Genomic DNA, 27,417 nt, shown 5'->3' with positions numbered 1-27,417 from the left:
GGCTGTAGCAATGTCCAGTGGAATCCAGGGTCCGAGAACAGAGGACCAGATGAGGTAAAAATGAAAGGCTCAGTCAGATTCTCAGCACTATCCAATGTGAGTCCAAATTACTGTGGGATCTGGACCCACAGCACAGTAAGGGAGGTATCCTGAGGGGACTTCAGCAACGAGTGCTGTCCATGGCATCTGGGCCATGGTAAAGGCCACAGGCACAATGATCAGGGGTAGACAGAGTCCCTGAGAGGTACTACGACAACCTGTGGCAACCTTTAGGGTGGGGACTTCAGTGGCTGCTGGGAGCCCTGCTTGTCACAATAGGAGACAGTATCTGGGGGCCTTGGAAATGTGTTGGTTATTGGAGATAAAAAGTCTTCAATGGGGAGAAGCCCAGGCCAGAACTGTGCTGAACGGAAATCTTCTCTCGTTCCTGGGGTTGGCATAAGCAGGAGTTATCACTAGACATTTGGCACCGTATTTCACAGCCATGGGTCCAGAGGACTGACCATGCTTTGGAGGAAAATATCTCCAAATTCAGTGGCATATTTCTGTCTGGCTTTAGCCCCAATAGATGAGTCAGGGGCCCGGGAAATTCTGGAAAACGTAGTTGGGAACAGAACCCTAGAGGCATAAGAATGGTCCATTGCTACAACCTTGGCCAGTTTCAGCACAGTTTTCTGGTCCTCACCCGTGTCCCTGGGCAACTTAATCAAAGGCACAGTGACATTGGGAGGAGTGATGAGGAAATCAGGGAGATTACTAACAATGTGGTCAAGGGATGGCAGGCATGGGCCAGGGTGCATCGGTTCATCAGGATCCAGTGGAGGCCCCAAGGGTTGAAGATCAGAGGCACAGCAGCAGCCAGAAGGCTTGGCAAGATGCAGAAGGCCACTGCTCAAAGATGTGGGTTTGTCCATCAAAGTTTCATCAGCATACTGGAAGTGAGGTTTGCGGCCTTGAACTCTGCTCCATGTCTGCACTGAGAGGTGCCTCTTGGCTGCAGACTCAACAGTTGTCTCCTCAGTCCCCAGTTCTCGAGGACGACGAACATGACCTTGACCACGACCACGACCACGACCACGACCACGACCACGACCTCGACCTCGACCTCCACCAAGGCCACGGCCACGGCCACGACAAGGACCCTGCCTTCCGGTGGAAGCGTGAAAAACCCAGGCTGATGTTCCTAGGGTTTGGATTTCAGATTCTGGCACAGAATCGATGTCAAGGCCCTTAGGATTGTAACTGAGCTCTGGGGACACAGTCTGTGTGGGACAGCCAGCTATGTGGTTCGGGAGATGCCTCAGGCCGAGAGCAGCTCTCCTAAGTGCCATGTCCTCCCTCCAGGTGCTCTCCTCCTGGATTTCTGAGCCTTGCCTGTGTTTCCAGAGCCCGTACCTCTCTGGTTGCAGGATGCGCATGAAGGCGTCCATGGAAAAGGTCACCCTCGCCTCCCCACAGCTGCACTGTGAAGCCACTTTGCCATAATCAATCCATCGTGGAGTGGCAAAATTGATGGCCTCTGCACAGTTGAAGCCATGGTTGAAGCCCGCATGGTAGCCATAGGGAAAGGTCACCATGAACTCCCCAGCCTCCTGAGTCATGCAATTGAAGGGAATCTCATTCTCTTTGAGAACGGTAGGGGAGATGAGGGCCACCTTGTGGCGCAGGAAGGCCTCACAGCCCTGGGAAATGGCTGGGAAAAGCTCTCTGGCCAGGCGCTCCAGGCGCTGGCCATGTTCTGGGGGCACTGCGTACCATGTTTTGGGCTCCCCGAAGTGCAGGTAGTTGATGCTGTAAAGGTCCATGTCCTCCGTGTGCCAAGCAAACGTGGTCTTCCACATGCCAAAGTACAGGTAGGGGGTGTTGATGCCCTCGATGACAACCCCACATTCCTGCTCCAACAGGTCCAGAATGGTTCCCAGGTGTCCTAGGTTCCATTGTGTAGTGTTTTCTTCAAATAAGGAGCCATTAATATCAGCACCATAAATTGGTGAATCACCGGGGTGGCTCTTCCAGTATTGTTGCTCCAAATCTTCAAAATTCCGGTGTGGTGGAGTCTGATATTTCTTACTGTTTGCCAAATGGCGATACTTCGCGACCGTCATGGCTTTCTTCTCTTTATGGTATTGAGTAAACACACCTCCCTGCCCAGATGTCACCTGCTGGAGGGGAGTGGTGACTAAGATGTCTTCAATATCATCGTAAGTCTTTCTGGCTTTCCATTCCTTGGGTGGAATTACCTTGGCGAGGCCAGCTTGGTGTGTGCCTTGGGACTCCATGTAAGCAACATATTTGTTGAAATCTGTAAATTCTTCCATGGTTGGGTAAAAAGTCATGATGGTACAACTCGTGTTCTGGGGAACAGAGTGCACAGACTTCATGGCTGCACAGAAGAAACAGCTGACTCCCAACTTCTTAGGCGTCCTCTGAGTGCTGGGGAATAATGTCTTTCTCTCCCTTTCTTTTTCAGAATGCTATGGTTTATTTGTGAGGCTCCACCTGCAGCCCTGTGAGTTTCCTCAGTTAGAGGTATCACTGTGAAGTTTCTCCTGATTTTCAGGCTTGGGTGTATAAGAGGCTGCTAACTCCACTGTACCTGGGTGTCTCTTCCAGGAAGTCAAAACAATAAACCTGAACAACACCACAAAATACAGAATATTTGAAAATACATTTATAACGAAACAGAAGAAATACTCAGCTAGCATTAAGCTAAACTAAAGGTTATACTGGGTTAACATCAGGATATACGGTCAAATAATAAAACAGAAAAAGAGCAGCATCTAATCAAACTAAGAGGGAAAACGATCATGTTTGCAAAGGAATGAATTAAAGACTCTACTCAAGAAACTGGATACATTAACATTCAAGGAAACAATGACAGTAAAGGCACAAGCAGCAACCATTGCAAAAGGAAACAGAACCCCCAATAGGAATGATAACAAAAACTAAAACGACTTTTCAAAAAGATGGTGAGAAGTAAAAAATCATAGGCATGAAGAGAAAAGAAAATACAAATGAAATGCATTGAGATAACTTAGGAGGCATAGCTAAAAATCTGGTGGAGATATTTTAAAATTTTTAACTGAATCTTACAAACAACTTGTGGGATAATAATTTTCTCAGTAAGACAAATACCAAAAAGACTTCCAACAGAGAAATAAAACCACCTACCTTCCACCAAAATCTCACAATTCCTGATGAAAATACTCCAGGACCCAGAGAGAAGGTTTCCTCTTGGTAGCTGAACTCGAAATGAAGCCCCAGGTTGCAAAGACCCTGGTTTTATACCTGCATGGCATCCTAACCCAATCAGTCCCCAGCCAATGTAATCGCGGGGCTGGGTCCAGATTAGGCATCCCACCCATTCATGCCCCTCCCTTTTATTTTACCTTTAAATCAATCCTAGAACAATGCTAAGTAATTAAAAGTCAAACTGGCCTGGAGCGGTGGCTCACGCCTGTAATTCAGCACTTTGGGAGGCCGAGGTGAGTGGATGACAAGGTCAGGAGATTGAGACCATCCTGGCCAACATGGTGAAATTCCTTTTCTACTAAAAATACAAAAATTAGCTGGCAGTGGCACATGCCTGTAATCCCAGCTACTCAGGAGTCTAAGGCAGGAGAATCACTTGAACCTGGGAGGGGGAGGTGGAGGTTTCAATGAGCCAAGAACACACCACTGCACTCTAGCCTGGCAACAGAGGGAGACTTCGTCTCTACTAGTGTATTTTATCATTTATTACCATAAAATATACACAGCTCTGTTGTGAAAACTTAATCAGCACTTACGCACACAGAGACAATACATGGTGCCGTATGTGTTAAGATAAATATAAACAGACTGGGCTCAGTGGCTCATGCCTGTAATCCCAGCACTTTGGGAGGTCAAGGTAGGTGGGTCACCTGAGGTTGGGAGGTCAAGACTAGCATGACCAACACGGAGAAACCCTGTCTCCACTAAAACAAAAATTAGCCAGGCGTGGAGGCTCATGCCTGTAATCCCAGTTACTCGGGAGGCTGAGGCAGGAGAATGCCTTGAACCTGGGAGGCAGAAGTTGCGGTGAGCCGAGATCAGCCCATTGCACTACAGTCTGGGTGACAGAGCCAGACTCTGTTATATATATGTGTATATATATATATATATATATATGTGTGTATATATATATATATATATGTGTGTGTGTATATATATATATATCAACTGCACATGGCACCATGGTCTCTGTGTGTGTAAGTGCTGATTAAGTTTTTACAACAGAGTTGTGTATATTTTATGTTAACAAATAATAAAATACACTAGTATCTACATATTTTTTTACATACATGATGTAACCTCATTTTTCTTTCTTTCTTATATACGTATATATATGACAGAGCCAGACTGTCTTAAAAATATATACATAAATAAATGTGAATATTCAGTATTAATTCATAACTATAAAATTAATGGTAATACGTACTGCACTATTGTAAGAATTTTGTAGCTCTCTCATGTTGCTATTGCGGTGACCTCAAATGTGCCCCATGTCCACTTAAAAGCCTGGGGGACACTACTCCACATAAGCAAGATTTCTCTTCAGTAAATTGTGAATTGCAGCAAATAGTAATCTTTCAGGTTCTCGGGTAATTTTCATCGTGTCTAGCGCAATATCGTAAAGCTTAAATAACACCATAGAACCCATAAGGAAGTGTCTCTACTGGTGTTAGAAGTATTCCCAAGAAGCAGAGAAATTGTCATGACCGTACAAAAAAAGCTGAGTTGCTTGATGCATGTTGTAGATCGGCAGCAGCTTGCCTGCCATTCCAGACAGACTACTCTAGAGAATGCAGGAAGTAAACTTAAGGTATCCATAAATACAGTACAGTATTGCAAATGTATTTTCTCTTATTTATGATTGTCTTAAAAACATGTTGTTCTCTCTGGCTTATTGTGAGAATACGATTATAGAATGTATGTAACAAACGAAACCTATGTTAATCAACTGGTTATGTTCAAGGGTCAACTGTACGTGTGTCTGTGCTGGCCTCTGTATTCTGTACATAGATGTATTGTTCATATCATCTCAAACATTTTCTATGATTACGTCCCCGCACAACAGCCTGGATGACACAGTGAGACCTTGTCATTCAAAACTTTAAAAACAAAAAGGATTTTTATTTATTTATTTGGGCCCTGGCTTCATTTGGAGTTCAGCCACCAAGAGGAAACCTTCCTCTGGGTCCTGGAGTATTTGGCCTGGAATTGGGAATTCGCGAGTTGCTGCTCCAGGGCGCTCCCTGCGGAGCTTGGCCGCCCGCCTCTCAGCCCAGCCTTTCCTGGCGTCCCCAGCCGGGGCGCAACCTCTGGAGAGGAACGCGGGTCTCACCGCCCGCGCCCCGGCAGCGCCAGTTCCCCGGCCCTGCTCTGGGAGCGGTGAGCTGCGGCCGTCCTCATCCCGACGTGGACGGTATGATCACCCTCAAAGTGGACAACCTGACCTATGGCGCCTCTCCCGACAGCCCGAGGCGCGTGGGACGTGTGCACTCCGCGGGTGCCCCACACCAAGGCGCCCCGGGTCTTTGCCTTTTTCCGCTTCCACGACCAGCGCGATGCGGAGGTTGCAGAGGCCGCCGTGGACGCTGTGGGGCTGGACGGATGTGAGCTGCGGGTGCAGGTGGCTCGCTATGGCCGCCGGGGGGCGCCATGCAGCTGGTCCCGGGTCGGTGGCTACGGACCGTGGAGCTGCAGACCCAGGAGGCGACACCACAGCCGATCTCGGGGTCCCAGCTGCTCCAGGTCCCTAAGCCAATCTCGCTACAGGAGGTCTTGCTACAGTCGCTCTCCCTACAGCCGATCTCCCTACAGAGGATCTCTATACAAAGGATCTCACTACAGAGGATCCCCTTACAGCCGATCTCCATACAGAGGATCTCCATATAGACGATCTCCCTACAGAGGATCTCTCTACAGAAGATCTCACTACAGAGGATCCCCTTACAGCCGATCTCCATACAGACGATCTCCCTACAGAGGATCACACTACAACTGATCTCCCTACAGAGGATCACCCTACAAAGGATATCCCGACAGAAGATCTCCCTACAACCCATCTCCCTACAGCCAATCTCCCTACAGAGAATCTCACTACAACAGATCTCCCTACAGCGCATCACCCTCCAGACGATCTTACAGGGGATCTCACTACAGCCCATCTCCCCCCAGACGATCTCCCTACAGAGGATCTCCCTACAGATGATCTCCCTACAGATGATCTCCTTACAGGAGAACCCACTATAGCTGATCTCCCTCCAGTCGATCTTACAGCCAGCCTCACTGCAGCCGATCTCACTACAGGGGGTCTCGATACAGGAAGTCTCCCTACATCCGGTCTTCCCGCAACAGCTGCTCTCACTCGAAGTCTGGGTCTCCCTCTTGCTCCCCATCGACCTCCAAATCCAGCTCTCCACGAACATCCAAATCCTCTGAGGTCTCCAGATCTTGCTCACTGTCCAGGTCTAGATCTATGTCCAGGAGTCTTCTCCCATATCTAAGAGGGAATCCATGTCCAGGTTGCAATCCAACAGTCCTCCCAAGTCTCCTGAAGGGGAAGGACAAGTGTCCTCCTAGGAAAATGATATGTGTGTGCCATGGAAAGGTGGTTTTCCCCATGCCAAAGTATAGGTAGGGTCTCTTCTATGACAACCTCACATTCCTGCTCCAGAAAGTCCTAAATTGTTCCCACATGTCCAGGATTCCATTGTTTACTGTTTTCATCAAACAGGGGTCTGATATTTTTCCAGTATTTTCATTACATATCTTCAAATTTCTGGTGTGGTCAAGCCCTATATATTTCAGAATATTTGAAAACAAATGTGTGACAAGCAAAATACTGAGCTTTAAGCTACCTTAGTAGCTTAGAGATGCCACACAGTCTTCAACCACAGCTTCCACTGTACAGAGACCATCAGTTCCACTACCCAGAATGGCTTGATTATGGCAGATTAGTATGGCGTGTTAATATCAGGATTTAAGGTCAAATCATAACATAGATAAAAGGAGTATCTCATTGAACTGAAAGGATTTTCTATCAATGATGTACTTATTTTAAAACATGATTTTTTTCCCCTCATTTTAAAGGCCTAGGTATACTATGAATGAAGATGTCATACAATTCCTCTGTGAATTTGTCTAATTCTTGTCATTTTTGAATAGGCAGATCTTCTGCCATCTTTCCGTATTTCATACACAGAAATTTATGTCTTAAATTTTCTGTTTAGTAAGTTAACTTTTCTAACAAAAAATCTGTATCATTGGTGCTTTGTGTTGATTTAGTATATTATTTTACAGTTATTCTAACTCATTAATTGCTGTATATAGGTGCATCAATTCCTTCCAGCTACTTTCAGTTTATCTTTTCCTAACTTGGACATTAGAAATTAAATCCAGCTAATTCATTCTTTGTATGTGATGGAGAAAATACTTAAGGCTACAGATTTTCCTCACCACTATTATGAATAAATCTCATATATTCCTTTATGTATTTTATTAGGTTTTAAATCCAGATACACTTCAATAATGTTTGTGTCCCAAGCATTGATATTAACAAATTGCATATATTAATTCACAGAACTGTCAATTGAACACAAGAGGTAGGTGCTATCTTCATTTTATGTTGAGGAAACTGAGTCATAAGGTTAAGTAAATTTCAAGGTCACAAATCAGACTTTCTTGCTGCACAGAGTTTATGCATGTAACAGATATTTATTGTTTTGTGAAAATTTGGCTTTTTGGCACTTGAAGAGAGAAGTATTTTTTATCATCTAGTATGTCAATACTTCCTTATTGTTAATATAGTTTAAATTTTCCATATCCTTAGATATCTCCATTTTTTCTGCTTTGGGTGGGTGACTGTTTAATTCGCACATTGCTGTAAAGAAATACCTGAAGCCTGGGTGCAGTGCCTCATTTCTATAATCCCAGCACTTTGGGATGTCAAGGCAGGTGGATCACCTGAGGTCATGAGTTCAAGACCAGCCTGGCCAGCATGATGAAATCCCCATCTCCACTAAAAATACAAAAACTAGCTGGGTGTGGTGGCAGGTGCCAGTAATCTCAAGTAATCCCAGCTATTCAGGAGGCTGAGGCAGGTGAATCGGTTGAACCCAGAAGGCAGAAGTTACAGTGAGCTAAGATTGAACCATTGCACTCCAGCCTGGGAGAGAGAGGGAAACTACTTCGAGAAAAAAAAAATCCCTGAGATTGGGTAAATTATAAAGATAAGAGTTTTAATTAGCTCATGGTTCTGCAGGCTGTTCAGGAAGCATAAGAGCTTCTGCTTCTGGGGAGGCCTCAGAAAATTTACAATCATGGTGAAAGGGGAAGCAGGCACATCATATACAGCTGGGGCAGGAGGAAGAGAGAAGGGGAAGGTGGTACACACTTTTAAGCAATCAGATCCTCCTAGAACTTGATCACAAGAGCAGCACTATGGGGATAGTGCTAAGTCATTCATGACGAACCACCATAGTGATGCAGTCATTTCCCTCTAGGCCCCACCTCCAACATTAGAGATTAAAATTCCACGAGATTTGGGCAGGAACACATATCCAAACCATACTGGTGACTTAAATGTTCCTATTTTTAATCCCTTTCTTTACCCTTGTCTTTTATCTACTATAATTTTTACTTTGTCAAATTTACTTGAATATTCGTGACTGCTATAATTTCATTGTGAAATTTAATATTTTGTATTGTAAAGATCCATGCTACGTACTACTTTGAGAAAAAAAAATCCCTGAGATTGGGTAAATTATAAAGATAAGAGTTTTAATTAGCTCATCGTTCTGCAGGCTGTACAGGAAGCATAAGAGCTTCTGCTTCTGGGGAAGCCTCAGGAAATTTACAATCATGGTGAAAGGGGAAGCAACATAGGATTGCCATATATTAAGATCTACTTTTATGTTTGTTCTTTGCTTGGTATAGTTTCACCATTCGTTTATCTCAATCACTTTTCTAAATCACTTTCTTTTTGATATATCTATTTTATTTATTCTAATTTTAGGAACATGTACTAAGAATTTTATTTTCTTTGCAGATATACATTAGAGACAGCAAATTTAATAAACATCAATACAGTTACAAAATATCTCTGAAGCCATAAGTGGCTAAGTGACTCAGTTGGTCTAAAGGTGCCATTTGTGCACGAGCGGTGGATGGTGGCCTGGGGTGAAGGGAATGTTGCTGTTGAAGAGAAGCCCTGAACCTCACTGGGGCTGTAGCAATGTCCAGTGGAATCCACAGTCAGAGACAATGTTCAGTGGAATCCAGAGTCAGAGACATAGAGCACCAGATGAGGTAAAAGTGAGAGGCTCAGTCAGATTCTCAGCATCATCCAATTGTGGGCCCAAATTACCATGGGATCTGGACCCATAGCACTGTAAGGGTGGTATCCTAAGGGGAACATCAGAAACAAGTGCTGTCCATGGCATCTGGGCCATGGTGAAGATCACAGGCACAATGATTAGGAGTAGACCGACAGTCCCTGAGAGGTACTACAAGAACCTATGGCAACCTTTAGGGAGAGGACTTCAATGGCCCCTAGGAGCCCTGGTTTTCACAGTAGGAGACAGTATCTGGGGGCCTTGGAAATGTGTCAGTAATTGGAGGTAAAGAATCTTCACTGGGGAGAGGCCCAGGCTACAATTGTGCTGAACGGGAGTCTTCTCTGATTCCTGGGGTTGGGATAAGAGAGACACTGACATTTGGCACCATATTTAATAGGCATAGGTCCAGAAGATTGATCATGCATTGGAGAAAAATATCCCCAAATTCAATGATGCATCTCTGCCTGGCAGATGAGTCAGAGGCACAGGAAATTCTGGAAAACTTAGTTGGGGCCAGAACCCTAGAGGCCATTGCTGCAACCTTGGCCATGTTCACCAGAGATTTCCAGTCCCCATTAGTGTCCCTGGACAACTTAATCAAAGGCACAATGACATTGGGAGGAGTCATGCAGACAACATCAGGGAAATTACTAGAAGTGCCGTTGAGGGATAGCAGGCATGGGCCAGGGTGCATGGGTTCATTAGGATCTAGTGGGGGCCCCAGGAGTTGAAGATCAGGGACACAGCAACAGCTGGAAGCCTTGACAAGATGCTGAAGGCCCCCACTCAAAGAGGCACGTCTGACACCAAATCTTCATCAGCAAGCTGGAGCCGAGGCTTGTGGCCTCGAGCTCTGCTCCCTGTACCCACTGAAAGGCACCTCTTGGCTGCAGACTGGACAGTTGTCTCCTCAGCCTCCATTTCTCGAGGATGACGACCATGACCACAAGAACCCTGTTTTCCAGTGGAAGGGAAAAGAACCCAGGCTGATGTCCCCAGAGTAAGTGACTGGGTCTGGGTATGATATGCAGAGCTTTGGAATGTGGATCCAGGCACAGCATCAGTGCCACGGCCTTTTGGGTTTTAACGGTGCCCTGGGGACACAGGCCATGTGGGACACCTGGCCGTGAGGTTTGAGAGAAGCCTCAGGCCCAGAGCAGCTCTCCTAAGTACTACGTCATCCCTCCAGTTGCTCAGCTCTTGGCTTTCTGCAACGCTGGGCTCTGTTATCCGCAATGGCCGTCTTGCCTGTGTTTTCAGAGCTCGTAGCTCTTGGGTTGCAGGATGCGCATGAAGGCGTCCATGGAAAAGGTCACCCTCGCCTTCCCACAGCTACATTGTGAAGCCACTTTGCCATAATCAATCCATCGTGGAGTGGCAAAATTGATGGCCTCTGCACAGTTGAAGCTATGGTTGAAGCCCGCATGGTAGCCATAGGGAAAGGTCACCATGAACTCCCCAGCCTCCTGAGTCATGCAATTGAAGGGAATCTCATTCTCTTTGAGAACGGTAGGGGAGATGAGGGCCACCTTGTGGCGCAGGAAGGCCTCACAGCCCTGGGAAATGGCTGGGAAAAGCTCTCTGGCCAGGCACTCCAGGCGCTGGCCATGTTCTGGGGGCACTGCGTACCATGTTTTGGGCTCCCCGAAGTGCAGGTAGTTGATGCTGTAAAGGTCCACGTCCTCCGTGTGCCAAGCAAACGTGGTCTTCCACATGCCAAAGTACAGGTAGGGGGTGTTGATGCCCTCGATGACAACCCCACATTCCTGCTCCAACAGGTCCAGAATGGTTCCCAGGTGTCCTAGGTTCCATTGTGTAGTGTTTTCTTCAAATAAGGAGCCATTAATATCAGCACCATAAATTGGTGAATTACCGGGGTGGCTCCTCCAGTATTGTTGCTCCAAATCTTCAAAATTCCGGTGTGGTGGAGTCTGATATTTCTTACTGTTTGCCAAATGGCGATACTTCGCGACCGTCATGGCTTTCTTCTCTTTATGGTATTGAGTAAACACACCTCCCTGCCCAGATGTCACCTGCTGGAGGGGAGTGGTGACTAAGATGTCTTCAATATCATCGTAAGTCTTTCTGGCTTTCCATTCCTTGGGTGGAATTACCTTGGCGAGGCCAGCTTGGTGTGTGCCTTGGGACTCCATGTAAGCAACATATTTGTTGAAATCTGTAAATTCTTCCATGGTTGGGTAAAAAGTCATGATGGTACAACTCGTGTTCTGGGGAACAGAGTGCACAGACTTCATGGCTGCACAGAAGAAACAGCTGACTCCCAACTTCTTAGGCGTCTTCTAGATAACTGAGCGTGCTGGAGAATGCTTTATTTTCTCCCCTTTGGTTTTCAAAATGCTTTGGTTTATCTGTGAGGCAGTAATTCAGAATTGAACTTTTGAACAAGTGAGACCTCTCACTGGCTTTCAGACTCACCAGGGGGATTCCACTCTAGTCAGTATATTTTTGTCCAAAGAAGTAGAGTATGTCCCAGCTTCACCTGCAGCCCTGTGAGTTTCCTTAACTGAGGGTGTCTCTGTGAGACTTCTCCTGATTCTCAGGTTTCGGTGCAGGAGTAGCGGCTAACTCCACTGCACCTGGGCCTCTCCTCTAGGAAGTCAAAACAATACACCTAAAACACAACAACAAAAATACAGAATATTCATATTTTTTAAGTATGTGTATGACCACACAAAAGAAATACTCAGCTAACATTAAGCTAAACTAAAGCATATGCTATGTTAACATCAAGATATAAGGTCAAATCATTAAACAGAAAAAGAGCAGCAGCTAATCAAACTAAGATGAAAAATGATCAAGTTTAAAAGAGAAAAAAAGTGAGCATTCCACTCAAGAAATTAGATGCATTAACATCAAAAGAAACAATGAAAATAAATTCAAAAGCAGAAACCATTGCAAAAGTAAACAGAACATCCAATAGGAATGATGACAAAAATTGAACTGAGTTTTCAAAAAAACGTGATGAGAAGTAAAAAGCCATAGGCCTGAAAAGAAAATAAAGTACAAACAAAACACATTGTGGTAAGAAACAAGCAGAATAGCTAAAAATCTGGTGGAGATGATTTAAAATTTTTAACAAAATCTTACTAACAACTTGGTGATATTAATATTCTCAGTAGGACAAATATCAATATCCAAAAGTGCTCCAACAGAGAAATAAAACTACCCGCCTTCTGCCAAAAACTCACAATTCCATATGAAAATACTCCAGGACCCAAAGAGAAACTTTCCTGGTAGTAGCTAAACTCTAAATAAAGCCCCACATTCCAAAGACCCTGGCTTTACACATGGGCAACATCCTAACCCAATCAGTGCCCAGCTAATGTAATCACTAGGCTGGGTCCAGATTAGGTTTCCACCCTTTTATTTTAGTCCCTCCCTTTTATTTTACATATTAAAGCAATCTCACAATGAAGCTAAGTGGTTAAAAACCAAGGAATGGAAAAAGGCAACTCCAACAAACATTAAACCAAAGAAGCTAAAGCAGCAATATTAATATCCAATTCAGTTATAGAATTAAAAAGGCACATTTTACAGTTATGGAGTAGAAAAATTCACTGGAATAGTACAGTGATGAACTCTATGACCCTAACCAAATAGCACTGACACATGGAAAGCCAAGACTGAGAGTTGTTGTAAGGTCAGACAGTAAAATATACAATTTTGATGGGAGTTTTTAATGCTTTTCTTATCAGTGTTCTTCCAGAAACCAATAGAGCAGAGTAGAAAATTAGTAATGTTATTATAATATGTACAAGCTTAAGAACTTTGAGGAGCGAAATTGCAACAATTAAAAAGCAAATGGAAAATGCTTTTCAGTACACAAGAAACATTTTTAATCGATAAATTTACCAATAAAGGATTACAAAGTAAATATCAAATTAAAATTCCATAGAATGCATATACAGGGCACGATCTTGACCAAAATGAAATCAAATTGAAAGTGAACAATACAAAAGCTGAATCCAACCATATTTATTTGAAAATTTATATTCACATTTCTAAAATTTTATTGATCAGGTTGAACTCAAGCAGTGATTAAAAACAAAAAAGTATGCAAAACAAAATGAAATGTAAAAATAATAATGGATAAATAAGCAAAGGGGAATATGTATATTGAAATAAAGATAATTAATAAAACTGAAATCTGATACTTCTAAAGAAAAAATAAATAAGTGGCAGCACTGATAAGCAAAACGCTTGCTAGCCTTGGGCAAGTAATATGCAGACAGAGACCAAAGCATTTGCAGTAGTGAAAAATAAAAACTCGGTAAATACACACAGTCAAAGATGGGGCTACTTTGAGGGGCACAAGGAAAACAACTTCCAAAGACCAAATCTCCAAGTTGAGCAAGAAAATATATAAATTGAATTATGATCCAAGTATGAAACAAGTATTTATGGGTTCGTACTGATATAAATTAAAAATTAAATAAATTAACAAATAGCTGAGAAGTGACAAAACTCTTTTTCATAAGAATTATAAATGAATTAGGCCAGGCACAATTAGGCCAGGTGCAGTGGCTCATGTCTTTAATCCCAGCAGCACTTTGGGAGGTTGAGACAGGTAGATCATTTGAGGTCAGGAGTTCAAGACCAGTGTGGCCAATATGGCGAAACCTCATCTCTACTGAAAATAGAAAAATTAGCTGGGCGTGGTGGCACATGCCTAAGGCCACTGGACTTTGTAACAGACCTCGGTCAACCTTGTGACTACACACCCTATGACCCCCTCCCAGCTTGCAAACCTACAACCCCCTCCAAGCTTGCAAAAAACTGCCCTAAACTGTAACTTTCCACTACCCACCCCAAACCTATAAAACCAACTCCTATCCCACCGCCCTTTGCTGATACCTTTTTCAGCGTCAGCCCACCCACACCCAGGTGAATAAACAGCCAAGTTGTTCACACAAAGCCTGTTTGGGCATCTCTTCACTCAGTGTACGTGATTTAATAGAACGCATCGTTCCAGTAAATCCAGACTTCAGGCCTAAAACTAGTACTGTTCTATCATGTGAAAGCTAAGATGTTTGCTTCTTGTCCTTGTGACTTCTGGTGTTTGAAGAAACATGTTTTCAATGGAGTCACAACAATAATGCCATACATAGGAAGCTGAGATTCCCATGTGGCTATTTCAGCCTCCTCACATCAGTAAATAACCACACAAAGAAGGGCGATAATTTTGGCAGGGGTGATTGATCTTCATTCTCTCAAGGAAATTATGTCTTTGAAACACAAAGAAACCTAAAATACAGTTGCAGGTCAGGTTTACTGAAGAGCAGACTCTAAGACTTCAGCACCAAGATCGTTTTTAAAGACTGTCCTTGGGATCCATATCTGAGAAAGGGAGGAGGAGGAAGCAGGTGTGAGCACAGGGAAATGTTGATCTGTGGGTTAGAACCAAAGATAGGCAGCCAATCCTGCAGGGAGCTCTAGAGCTCAAATAGCTTTGCTGGGTTGTCCTGGGTTGAGCAGAGAAAGCCAAGCTTTATCCTCCAGCACTGAGCAGTCATGGGATGTCAGCCAAACCGGGAAGAGGCATGGCCTTGGGTGAGGCAGCAGTCTGTGGCTGAAGGCTGTTTGCCTACTGCAGTCCAGAGGCAATGAGGCTTTTACCTAACACATAAAAGTTTATTCCTTGGTCATGCAAGATGTGTTGTGGGTCCAGCAGCTCTCTAGGGCTACTCCCTTCCCGTGAATGCAGCCTGTTTTATCTTGTGCTCCCACCATGTCCACATTAGCTTTAACCCCATGTCAGCCAGGCATCTTATTCCATCCTCCTATGTGCCTGGAGTCTCTGAGTTCATCTCTCAGGTTGAATTTATCAAAGAATACACTTCCTTCTCTTGTTACATTAAGAAAGACGAAGTTTGCCCAATGAATGGAGAGGCAGAAAGATATGGGTTTTTCCAACGTTTATTGAAAACCTCGGAGAAGCACCAATTACTCTTACTTTAGAATTTAGAGCCCTACTGAAATTCCGACAGGGGAAGAAAGGAAGGGTTGTACTAAAGTAGAATACTTAACAAGCAAGGTGGCTTTCTTCTCTGAATGTTTCTTTCTGTATGAAAACTATCATTTTCGATTTCCAAAATATGTTCTGTCCACTTTTGTGCACTTTCATTTTGTTGTTGTTTTTAAAGACAGAGTCTGGCTCTGTCGCCCGGACTAGACTGCAGTGCTGCCATCGTGGCTGAATGCAGCCTGACCTCCCAGGCTCAGGTGATCCTCCTCTCTCAGCCTCCTGAGTAGCTGGGACTACAGGTGTGTGCCACCACATCAGTAATTTTTTAACTGTTCCTTTGCAGGAACTAGGTTTTGCTATGTTGATGAGGCTGGCTATGCATTTTCAAAACTAACAAGTCTAAGCAACTGTCATTCTGACTTGTATTATAAATGGTCTGCTTCTCCTACTTCCATACTCTCCACAGAGCCACTACGCTGATTATTTAAATGTGTCAATCACATCTTCTGCACTGCTGTTTCAAGCTTCTAATGTCTTCTCACTTGAAGGAACACCAAATAATACACTTAACATGAGACACAAGGCCTGACATGCTCTGCCCCCAGCCTCTCTTCCTTCCCCTCTCTGTCCAAGGCACAAATGAGCTTCTTTAGTATTCCTGGGAAAAAAAAGTCACTAATTTCCATGGTAGGTCTATTGCATTTGCTATTCCCTGCAAGTGGAACAATCTGCTCTGGACTTTCCATTATGTCAACTGGGTCTCAGAAAGGTCCCCTGCTCTGTGAATCTATCTGAGCCCGGCAGCTCAGGCATCCCCTGCCCATTCTCCTCTGTCATCCAATCCTGCCTTAGTTTCTGCACATTACGCATTGCTGATTGAAACTGTCTTGCTCACCTGCTGGAGACTTGCTTGTTGAGTCAATGAATTAACAATGTCAAATAACCCACAGCTTTGAAAAGCCAGTAGAATTGGCAGTTTTGGCTTGTGTTTTCCTTTTATCTAAAGCTTGCCCAATAAAGAATGCTTGCCTTTTAGGAAAAAACATCTCTACATTTTCTGATTTTTAAAATCAATTTCTAGTTTTATTGCATGGTATTGACTTTTTCTTTTTCTTCTGATAAGTTATTGATGTTTTGTTTTCACCCAATATATTGTCAAATTTTGTGAGTCATTCATTGGCACTTGAAAAAAAGTATTCTCTGTTACCAGGTGCATAGATTGACCTTATTATTAAGCTGGTTTATTTTCTATATCCTTATATGTCTCCACTTTTCTCTGTCTTCAACACGATAAAGTGACTTAAATTTTCCGGTTTTTCAAATGCTACCCCAACTTGTTTCTTACAAACTATAATTTTTCCTTAATCAAACTTACATGTGTTCTAGGCTGGATCTCAACCTCCTGACCCTAAGCTGCATATGTCCTCATGGAGCTTGTCCTGAGGAGGAAAAGAGGAGGAAAATGGACTTTACCAGAACTTTCTTCTCCACCTCTGTGGTAAAATCCTCTCTGGACCCTGCAGCCTATGCCCGCTCCTCCCGATTTCCTCCTGGAAGCACAAGCCCACCATGGAAACCACCCTAGGTAACTCCCTCCCAAGCACTGCCTGAGCCCAGCACAGGGGCCTGGGACACCTGCCTCTGGATTCTCTGGGCAAGCACTCAGCCTATGACTTTGGCAACCTCTGCAAGCAGAAGGCCAGGAAGAAGAAAGCCCACTAGAAGCAGCACCTCCTACCCAGCCACACTCACTCTTACAGAAGCTTGCACGCTTTGCACTACCCATCCTGTGCTGGGTAAAGGGATTCTATGAGCTTCAGTTGATGTATGGTGTTGTCTGTGAGCCCGGCAAGAGCTTCCTGGCTCCACACAGCCACTGGTCACCATGCCCAGCTTCCCACAGAGCCACGTGGTACCCATAGTAAATTATGCCAGCAGAAATAAAAAGATGCAGAGCACAACTCTCCCCAGCTCTACTGACTATGTGAAGACTGAAAATGCTGTTTCAAAGCCAAGGAGGCATCCACGATAAGGGAATATTGAAAGAAATGTGAGACTGCTAAACCTAGGACCTAGGCTGGAACTGAGAGACACAAATTCTCCAGAATAGTCATAGATGCTGGTGTGCATGTATTTGATACAGGAGTACAAGCTATGTTGTTCAGAAGATAGAAAGTGATGATGGGTATACCAAAATTTTGTCCTTAAATAAGCTAAACTATATTCTTAAAATGGTGAAAATGGTTACATACATATGCTATATAGTGTATAACAAGATTATCTTCTGGATATTTTTTACCATCACAGATTAGGACTCTACCCATTAAACAGTAGGAGCTCATTACAGCCTCCCCAGCTGCTCATATTCCTTTTTTATTTTTCTAATAGTTTTGCTATTTTAAGTACCTCATATAAGTGTGATGCTACAATATTTGTCCTTTTATTTCTACTTATTTCACTTAGCATGATGTCCTCACAGTTCCTCCATGTTGCAGCATGTATCCGATTTCCTTCTTTTTCAAGGTTGAATAATATTCCACTGTATGTATATACCACATTTTGTTTATCCAATTATCCATGGATGGACACTTGGGCTGTTTCCTCCTTTTGGCTATGTGCATGGTGCTGTTATGAAAACTTGTGTAAACATGTCTTTGTGAGTCCCTGGTAAAACTATTTGAATCACCTTTTAGAGACTTCACATTCTTCATTGAACATCATTAATATCCTTTGCATCTGCCTTGACTGGCGATCTATTTAAACATTTGCTATAAATTAGTTTTTACATTAGTATATTATATATACTATAGTATAATACATATATATATACTAGTATAGTGCATATATATACACATTAGTGTGTGTATATATAGTATACATATCACATATATAATATACTATATTCTCATATATAGTATATGTGTATATATAGTATACTATATGTGCCTATAGATAGTATATACACACTATTGTATATAGTATACATAGTACATTATATCCTTATATATATACTATATAGTATACTATATACTCACTTATATACTATATACAATACTGTATATGCACACACACAATACCAAAACAAAAGTAAGTAACAAATAAAATGTTGCATGGCTATTTATAAAGGCTGTATTTTCATTGTGAAATTTAGTCTTTAGCATTATAAAGAGTTTTTCTAAATCCCTTGGTCTACATTTCTTTGTTTCTTTGATATTAAGATGTATCACCCCTTTTACTTTTTTTTTTTTTTTGCATTTTCTTCGATATAGTTTTGCCAATTCTTCTACTTTTTAATCATTCAAATCACTTAGTTTTAGATATATCTCCTTTACTATTGTGATTTTGAAAATATGTTTGCAGGATTTTCCTTCCTTTACTTGGCAGATACACACTAGGAACAATAAATTTAATAAACAGGAGACTGCCTCTGGCCGCCTTGGCTATGTATCAGTTCTTTAAGATAAAAGAGACTGAGACAGGCCTAGGCTCAAATTGTGCTAGGCTGGGGCCTTCTTTGGATCCTAGAGTTAGGAGGTTATGGTCAGAGGGATGGCCACATTTGGCAATATATTCAGTAGCCATGGGTTCAAACGATTAAGATCATATATCAGAGGCACACAGCTCCAAGTTCAGAGGTGCAGCCCTGTCTGGCTTCAGCCCCAGGAGATGAGTCAGGGGCCCAGCATATTCTGACAACCTTAGCTGGGGCCAGATCCTGAAAGTATAAGAGTGGTCCATTGCTACAACATCAGCCAGGTTCAACGGTCCATGCACCTTGAAGCAGCATCCCTAGAGAATCTGCTGAGCAGCACACGATGTTGGGAGGAATCGGTAGAACACAGTCAGGGTGATTCAGTGTCATGCTGTCTGGGTATATCAGACTCAGGCCAGGCAGGACAATCAAAGCATCTGATCCTGGGTCTCTCCAAAGTTTGAAGACGGGGGCACTGCAGCTCTTGGAAGCCTTGGTGGGATGCTGAGATGCAGGCCTGGGAGATGCAAGCTTGTCTATCAAAGCTTCATTCCAAGTAAGGGCTAAGCCCTGGGATCGAGAGCTCTGTGTGCTGGGCCACTTGGTGGGAGACTGGAGGATCCCCTCCTGAGCTTCCAGTTCCTGAAGAAGACCACCACTACCATGTCTGCCAGGTGACAGGCAGAGAACCAGGGCAACTAGTCCCAAGATAGGTGCTGGGTCATGATGTGTTCCTGAAGGCCTCTAGGGGTAGTAACCCTTGGATGGGCATCAGTTTTCTAGATTGCCAAGGGGCATCAAGAAAACTGCAACTGGTACATATGGGCTCAGTTGTGGGTCCCACCACCCACAACCACAGGCCTAGAAGAGGTCAGGTCCACAGTGAGAAAGAGGAGCTTCAGGCCAGGTGCAATGTCCTCGCACCAGTTAACAAGCTCGTGGCTGGCCAGCACACTGGCCTCCCTTTGATCCACAATGGCCCCATCTTGCTAGCTTTTCCATAACGCATAGTGATCAGGCTGCATGATGTACATGAAGGCATCCAAGGAAAAGGTCACCCTGGCCTTCCCACGGCTACACTGAGAGGCCATGTTGCCATCATCTATCAATCCTGGTTGGTGAAATTTATGGTCTCTGTGCAACTGAAGCTGTGGTTGAGGACTGTGTGGTAGCCATAGGGAACTGTCACCATGAACTCTCCAGCCTCCTGAGTCGTGTGATTGAAGGAGATCCCGTTCTTCTTGAGAACTGTGTGAGAGATGATGGCCACCTTATGCCACAGGAAGGCCTCACTTCCCTGGGAACTGCCTGTGAAAAGCTCCCTAGCCAGGCATTCCAGGTGCTGGCCATGGTCTTAGGGCACTGTGTACCAAGGCAGGGTCTCCCTGAAGTGATGGTAGTTGATGCTGTAAAGGTCCGTGTTCTCAGTGTGCCAAGGGAAGGTGGTCTTCCACATGCCAAAGTACAAGTAGGATGTGTTGACAGCTTCTTCGATGACAACTTCACATTCCTGCTCTAGAAAGTCCTAAATTGTTCCCACGTGTCCAGGATTTCATTGTTCACTGTTTTTATCAGATAGGGAGCTGAGGTTCTTCCAGTATTTTCTTCCCAAATCTTCAAACTTCAGGTGTGGTAGAGTCCAATATACTTCAGCAATGTTGGAAAATAAATGTGTGATAACCAAAATACTGAGGTAGCTTTAAGCTACCGTAGTAGCTTCATTACGCCACACAGCCTTCAATCACAGCTTCAACTGCACAGAGACCATTAGTTTCACCACCTAAGATGGACTGATTATGGCAAATTGCTATGGTGCATTAATATCAGGATTTAAGGTCAAATCATAACACAGAAAAAAAGGAGTATCTAAATGAACTGAAAGAAAAAATCAGCAAGTTCAAAAATGAATTAATTTAGCACTGAAATCAATAAACTAAAATAAAATAAAAATTAAATTAAAATACAAAATTCAAAAGGAAAGAAAATATAGATATAAGCAGAAACAATTACAAAAGAAAATAAAATACCCAGAGGTAATAACAAAAATCAAAAATCTGATTCTTTAAAAAGAGCTTTAGAAGTTAAAAAAAATCACAGAGAAAAGAGAGAAAGTTCAAATAAACTACATTGTGATAAAATAATAAAGCACATAGCTAAAAGCCTTGGAGGAATTTTTTAAAAATTATAATTGAATCTTATGAAAATCTCGGTATAATAGTTTTCTCAAAAGTAGAAATATCAGAAAGTAGTCTAAGAGCAAAATAAAACAACCTACTTTACCAAAAAGATTTCTAATTTTATTTTGAGAAGAGATAACACCAAGAAAACATTTTAATTCAATGTGTAAACATGGTTATAGTAAAAAATATTCATGCTCAAAAAGAAGTGCCATGTTATAAGTCCTTACAAAGTTAAAACCATTTCTTCCATAACATTCTCCATATTTTAAGTTCTTACATATTGATATGATCAAATTTGCCATCTATTAGAATAGAGAGGGGGGATGTGTGTGATTATCATCAGCTAGATGTGCTAACCGCATGCTCCATTATTCACCTGCAAGGTTGTCAGGCATTTAACTGGACAGCCACTTGTTCTTCAGGACTGGGCGTCTTTCCCCAGGAGCACTCAGAAGAAAACAGGAAACAGACCAGCACTCTGCACTGCAACAGGCCACCTTAACAGCTAACCAGCATTACTCAACTGCTATGCAGCTGGACCGAGGGCACAAAAACAGAAGAGATTAGAATTGTGTTTGCCAAAAACCCAGTCTTTTCACCAGAAAAATCTTTATGCAAATTTGGATCATATCACCAGCTAGATTGAAAAGTAATAACATTACACATGCACATTTACACCACCTTTTGTAGGTTTTTGACTTTAAGAAATGAAGGCAATGTTGAGGCAATGTTGTGACAGCATTAGGTTGTGTGTAATGGCTGCACACGTTTCTTAAGAGTCAGGAGGCCACAAAAAACCCTGTTCATTTCACACCAAAAAATGTCAGCACTGTAGAATCAAATATAGGCCAGCGCAGGGGTTCACGCCTGTAATCGCAGCCCTTTGGGAGGCCGACGTGAGCAGGTCACTTGAGCCCAGGAGTTCTAGACTAGCCTGGCCAACATGGCAAAACCCTGTCTCTCTTAAAAATACAAAAATTAGCCCAGCGTGATGGCAGACGCAGGTAATCCCAGCTACTCGGGAGGTTAAGGCAGGAGAATCGCTTGAACATGGGAGGCAGAAGTTACATGAAGCGGAGATGGCGCCACTGCAGTCCAGCCTGGGAGACAGAGCGAGACTTCATCTTAAAAACAACAACAGCAACAACAGCAAAAACATATAAATTTTTCCCTCAAATATCCAAATTCAATCTAAAGTCTTTCATCTCACTAAATTAGAAGAAAATGTGAATAACAACAAAAAATGGCGCATAAAATGAATTTTGCCACCTGATGCAACTCTTCAAACTGGCAAAAAATGTAGACAAATCTAACACAACCTTTTCCATAGGCAGTCGCTATTCCAGGGACTCTGCTTCAATGGACTGTGTATGCCGTCCTTTTCCCCAAGTCCTCTATCACGCGTTAGCTGATGATCATTTTCCTAGGAGGACACTTGTCCTTCCCCTTCAGGAGACTTGGGAGGACTCCTGGCTAGCGACCTGGATTTGGATTCCCTCCTGGATACTGCGGTAGGAATCCTAGACGTAAATGGGGACGTGGACCGTCAGCGAGATCTGGAGACAGAGGACTTGGATCTTCTCGAGAACTCGATTTGGAGGTTCATGGTGAGCGAGAGCGAGTGCGGGATCCAGACTTCGAGAGAAGCTGGCTGTAGGGAGACCTGCTGCACGGACACCGGCTGCAGGGAGATCGACTGTAAGAAGATCGGATATAGCGAGACCAGCTGTAGTGAGGTTACCTGTAGGCAGATCGTCTGCAAGCAGAGAGACTGCCGGACGTGGAGCAGCTGGGACCTCGGGATCGGGGCGGCTGCGCCGTCCGTAGCCGCTGCCCCCGGTGGTCTTCCACATGTCAAAGTACAAGTAGGGTGTGTCGACAAGTAGGGTGTGTGTCCCCCGGACCTGCCACGTGGCGCTCCCTGGCGGCTGCGGAGCAGGTCCCAGCGCCTTGTCTCAGCGGCGGCCATAGTGCGCCACCTGCACTCTCAGCTAGCATCCGTCCAGCACTGCCCTGTCCATGGCAGCCTTGGCATCTTGGGCGTAGCACTGGTCGCAGAAGCGGACAAAGGCGAATAATTTGCAAAACAAACTTAGCAACTGTGATCATTTATACCTGCAACAACCAGTAACTAAATGGAAAAGGCTTTTCGGTATGTGAAACACAATTACAAAAATTTCCCAGTGCAGGCCTACAAATAAATATTAATTGAAATCCCATAGGTTAATTAATTGAGCATAATCTTGACCTCACTGAAATAAAATTGAAGGTCATCAATTTTAAAACTGAATCTGACCCATATTTATTTAAAAATTAATATCCATATTTTCTAAAAATCTATTGATTTTTATGTTGAAATCCAGCAATTTTTTTAAAAGCAAAAAGCAAAAAAGGAAATAAAATGTTAAAAAGATGATAGAATTATAAATAAACAAAATGAAATCTAGACTAAAATTAAGATGATTGATAAAACTGCAATCTGGTACTGGCAAAGAAAATAGAAGAGTGTCAATACTGATGAAGAAATAAAGTTTCTAAACCTGTGCAGAAAATATACACAAAGAGTCTAGAGCATCTTGGAATGCTGGAACTTAAAGATATAATTAAGTACAAAACAAACAAAAGCATTGATGGGGTTATATTAGAGCATCAATAGGGTTATATTTGAATAGCACAAGAACCAATGAAAACAGTCTTTCATCCATTTCCCTAGTGATTTGCTATCTCTGTACTAGCTCCTTATATATACTGCATATTGCATGTGAATAATACAATATCTGCTCACAATCCTTGATTTCTTATTTCCCTCTTTCTTCATATTTTTTGATGAACAGAAATTCCTCTTTAACTCTAACAGTAAGAATATTATTCAAGATAGCTGACGTACATGGTGATTATCAAATTACAAACACTGCTCAATTTAATCTGTGTAGAAGAACTCATTTAATCTTCACAGTAGCTAATAAGATAAATCTTCACTCTACTTTTCAGATGACAGCACTGAGTCATGAGGACATTAAGTAATGTGATCAAGGTGATAGCAAGTGTTGGAGTCAACAAACAAGAATCTCCAAAGTGATTTCTTAAAAAAAGTAAAAAGACAAATGACATCTCCCTTGTCAAACCATGATGTTTGAGATGAAATTAATAATACATCTAAGTACAGAATACAGAGGTCAGACACCGATATATGTATAGTTGACCCTTCAACAAAAAGGGGTTTGGGATGCTGAACCCCTCTGCAGTTGAAGATCCTCATACAACTTTTGAATCTACCCAAAACTTAACTAATAGCCTACTGTTGATTAGAAGTCTTACCAATAACATAACCAGTTGATTAACATAGATTTTATGTTACATGTATTATATAATCACATTCTTACAATAAAGTAAGCCAGAGAAAACAAAATGTATTTAAGAAAATCATAAAAAAGAGAGAATGCATTTACAGTACTGTCCTGTACTTGTGGATACTTTAAGTTTACCTCCTGTGTTCACTAAATAAATTGTCTGGAATGGCAGGCAAGCATGCTACAGATCTCCATCCACAACATGCATCAATCAACTCAGCTTTTTCTCACCCTGTCATGACAATTTCTCTGCTTCTTGGGGACACTTCTGGCATCAGTAGCAGTACATCCTATGAGCCCTATGGTGTTATTTAAGCTTTATGATATTGCACTAAACACAATGAAAAATACTCAAGAGCCTGGAGAGATCACTATTTACTGCAGTACACAACATGTTGAAGAGAAAACTTGCTTATGTGGAGATTACTGTCTCCCAGAGTTTTCAGTGGACACTAGCATTAGTTGAGGTCACTGCAATAGCAGCATGAGGTGGCTGCAAAATTCTTAAGATAGTGCAGTAGGTACTAACATTAATTTTATGCAGTTATAATTTAATACTGAATCTTTACTTTTTAAATATTTATCTCAACTGGAAATGGCACCGTGTATGGTCTCTGTGTGTATAAGTGCTGATTAAGCTTTTACAACAGAGGTGTGTATATTTTATGGCAGTAAATGATAAAATATGCTAGTATCTACATATATTTCATGCATTCATGACATAATCTCATTTTTCTTAGTTTTTCAATGTTTCTAAGCTTAAAAATTCATTTGGGAGTTTTTTCAAATGGTCCCAAGTCTCTGAAAAATTTAGCAATATAGTTATGGAAAAATCCACATATAAGTAGACTCATGTAGTTTAAATTTATGTTGTTCAAGGCTCAGCTGTATATGTGGGAATGTGTCCATAATGAACGTGGCATACCAATCCCATGAAAAGGAATTACCTATTTAATAATGGATATTGATAGTGAAACTCTTAGAAGAAAAAAGTAAAAATAGAGATCTACTTCACACCACTTGTGTGTAAGTAAACAATGAATTAAAGACTGAGTGTACAAAAGAGAATTTAAGACTATTGAGAATATATTAAACAATGTCTTTATGAATTTAAGGTAGGAAAAAAATGTCTTAAAGAAGAACCAAAAGCACAAATGATGGAAATGTCTGACATGTTTAACTAATTTCCGTGTAAGAATGACATAAACATTTAAGAGACAAGACACAGCATAGAATAGTTTAATCATACCTAAAAAGACAAAGAATAAGTATCCTGGAAACTTGTATAGATCAATTCAAAAATGAACCAACCCAAAAGAAGTGGGCCAAACCTTAGAACAGGCAACTCAAAAAAAGGATATTCAAACGGCTAATACATATGAGGAGACGTGCAAGATCAATAGTAACAGAGAAAGTACCATAAGACATTTTTTATCAATTTAGGCAAAGTGAAAATATCTCAGTATAAACATGGGCCAAATATGGGAAAGTCAGAATTGTCATATGGCTAATGAAGACAGAAATTGTAGAGCAATCTAGCTGTTCCTAGAAAAAATGAAAATGAATGTAGATATAACCAAGGAATGCTAGTGCTATCTACACAGCTGTTCAATAAAGTGTTGTTTGAGATAATAAAGATGTGGAAATAATCTACTTGTCCATTAGCAGGGGAATGAATGAAATGAAAAATTAACAGATCTATTGACTCTGTTGGAGCCACTAGAATCTGTATACATAGCAATGTGTTTAGATCTTGTAACATTTCTGTTGGAGCCACTAGAATCTGTATACATAGCAATGTGTTTAGATCTTGTAACATTGAGTTTTTATTTTTATTTTTTATTTTATTTATTTTTTGAGACAGTCTTTGTATTACAGACAATCCAGTTAAATTTTTTAGGTTATTTTTAAGTGTACAATTAAGTTATTATTGACTATAGTCACCATGCTGTGCAACCAAATACTAGGTCTTATTCATTCTTTTTCTATTTTTGTACCCATTAACCATTCAACCTCCTCCCCACCCACACTATCCTTCTCTGTAACCATACTTCTACTATCTCCATAAATTCAATTGTTTTCCTTTTTAGATCCCACATATATATGGGAATATGTGATGTTTTTCTTTCTATTCCTGGTTTATTTCACTTAACATAATGATCTTCAGGCCCATTTATGTTGTTGCAAATGACAGGTTGTCCTTGTTTTTTTATGGCCAAATAGATATGTACCACCTTTTCTCTATTCATTCATCTGTTGATAGACATTTAAGCTGGTTCAAAATCTTAGCTAACGTGAGTGCAAACAACACTAGCTATTGTGAGTGCAACAAACATGGGAGTGCAGACAGGTCTTGGATATACTCACTTCCTTTCTTTTGGGTGTATACACAGTAGTTGGATTGCTGGATCATATGGTAGGTTTATTTTTAGTTTTTTGAGGAATCTCCAAACTGCTCTCCTTAGTGATTGTACTAATTTACATTCACAGTAACAATGTACCAGAGGTTCCCTTTCTCCACATCTTCACCAGCATTTGTTACCTGTCTTTTGAATATAAACCATTATAATTGGGGTGAGATAATATCTCATTTACATTTGATTTGCCTGTCTCTGATGATCAGTGATGTTGATGATCTTTTCATATGCCTGTTTGCCATTAGTATGTCTTCCTCTGAGAAATGTCTATTCAAATCTTTTGCCCATTTTTGAATCAGATTATTAGATTTATTTCTATGTTATCATTTGAGCTCCTTTACATACTTTGGTTATCAATTCTTTGTCAGAAGGGTAGTTTGCAACTCTTTTCTCCCATTTTGTAGGTTGCCTCTTCACTTTGTTGATTGTTCCCTTTGCTGTACAGAAGCTTTTTAATGTGATGTGATTCTGTCCATTGCTTACTTTGGTCCCCTGTGTTTGTGGGCTGTTGCTCAAGAGATGTTTTCCTAGACCAGTGTCCTAGAGAGTTTCCCCCAGTGTTTTCTTGTAGTGCTTTTATAGTTTGAGGTCTTAGATTTATGTCTTTAAACTATTTTGATTTTATTTTTGTATACGGTGAGAGAGGATAG

The 27,417-nt window shown here is 41.9% G+C and overlaps 2 protein-coding genes and 1 pseudogene across 2 annotated transcripts; 1 reads left to right on the top strand and 2 right to left on the bottom strand.

The window, feature by feature from the left end:
* Window positions 1-476: 476 nt before the first annotated feature.
* LOC108287109 (lysine-specific demethylase 4E-like) lies at window positions 477-2,412 on the bottom strand. Its single transcript, XM_037730204.1, has one exon. It carries the CDS (start codon window positions 2,379-2,381, stop codon window positions 477-479), a length of 1,905 nt encoding a protein of 634 aa, XP_037586132.1. The 5' UTR covers window positions 2,382-2,412.
* An 840-nt stretch (window positions 2,413-3,252) lies between these two features.
* Window positions 3,253-6,606, top strand: LOC108287108 (annotated as a pseudogene).
* Window positions 6,607-9,900: 3,294 nt separating this feature from the next.
* Window positions 9,901-11,672, bottom strand: LOC108287113 (lysine-specific demethylase 4E-like). Its single transcript, XM_017505284.2, is given in 2 exon segments — window positions 9,901-10,603; window positions 10,606-11,672. Coding segments are annotated over 2 exon segments (1,467 nt in total). The 5' UTR covers window positions 11,618-11,672; the 3' UTR covers window positions 9,901-10,148.
* Window positions 11,673-27,417: the final 15,745 nt, after the last annotated feature.

Source organism: Cebus imitator, unplaced genomic scaffold (genome assembly GCF_001604975.1).
Source record: "Cebus imitator isolate Cc_AM_T3 unplaced genomic scaffold, Cebus_imitator-1.0 Scaffold336, whole genome shotgun sequence".
Taxonomy (NCBI): domain Eukaryota; kingdom Metazoa; phylum Chordata; class Mammalia; order Primates; family Cebidae; genus Cebus; species Cebus imitator.
The sequence above is the reverse complement of the archived record's forward strand: the minus strand, read 5'-3'. Positions and strand labels throughout refer to the sequence as shown.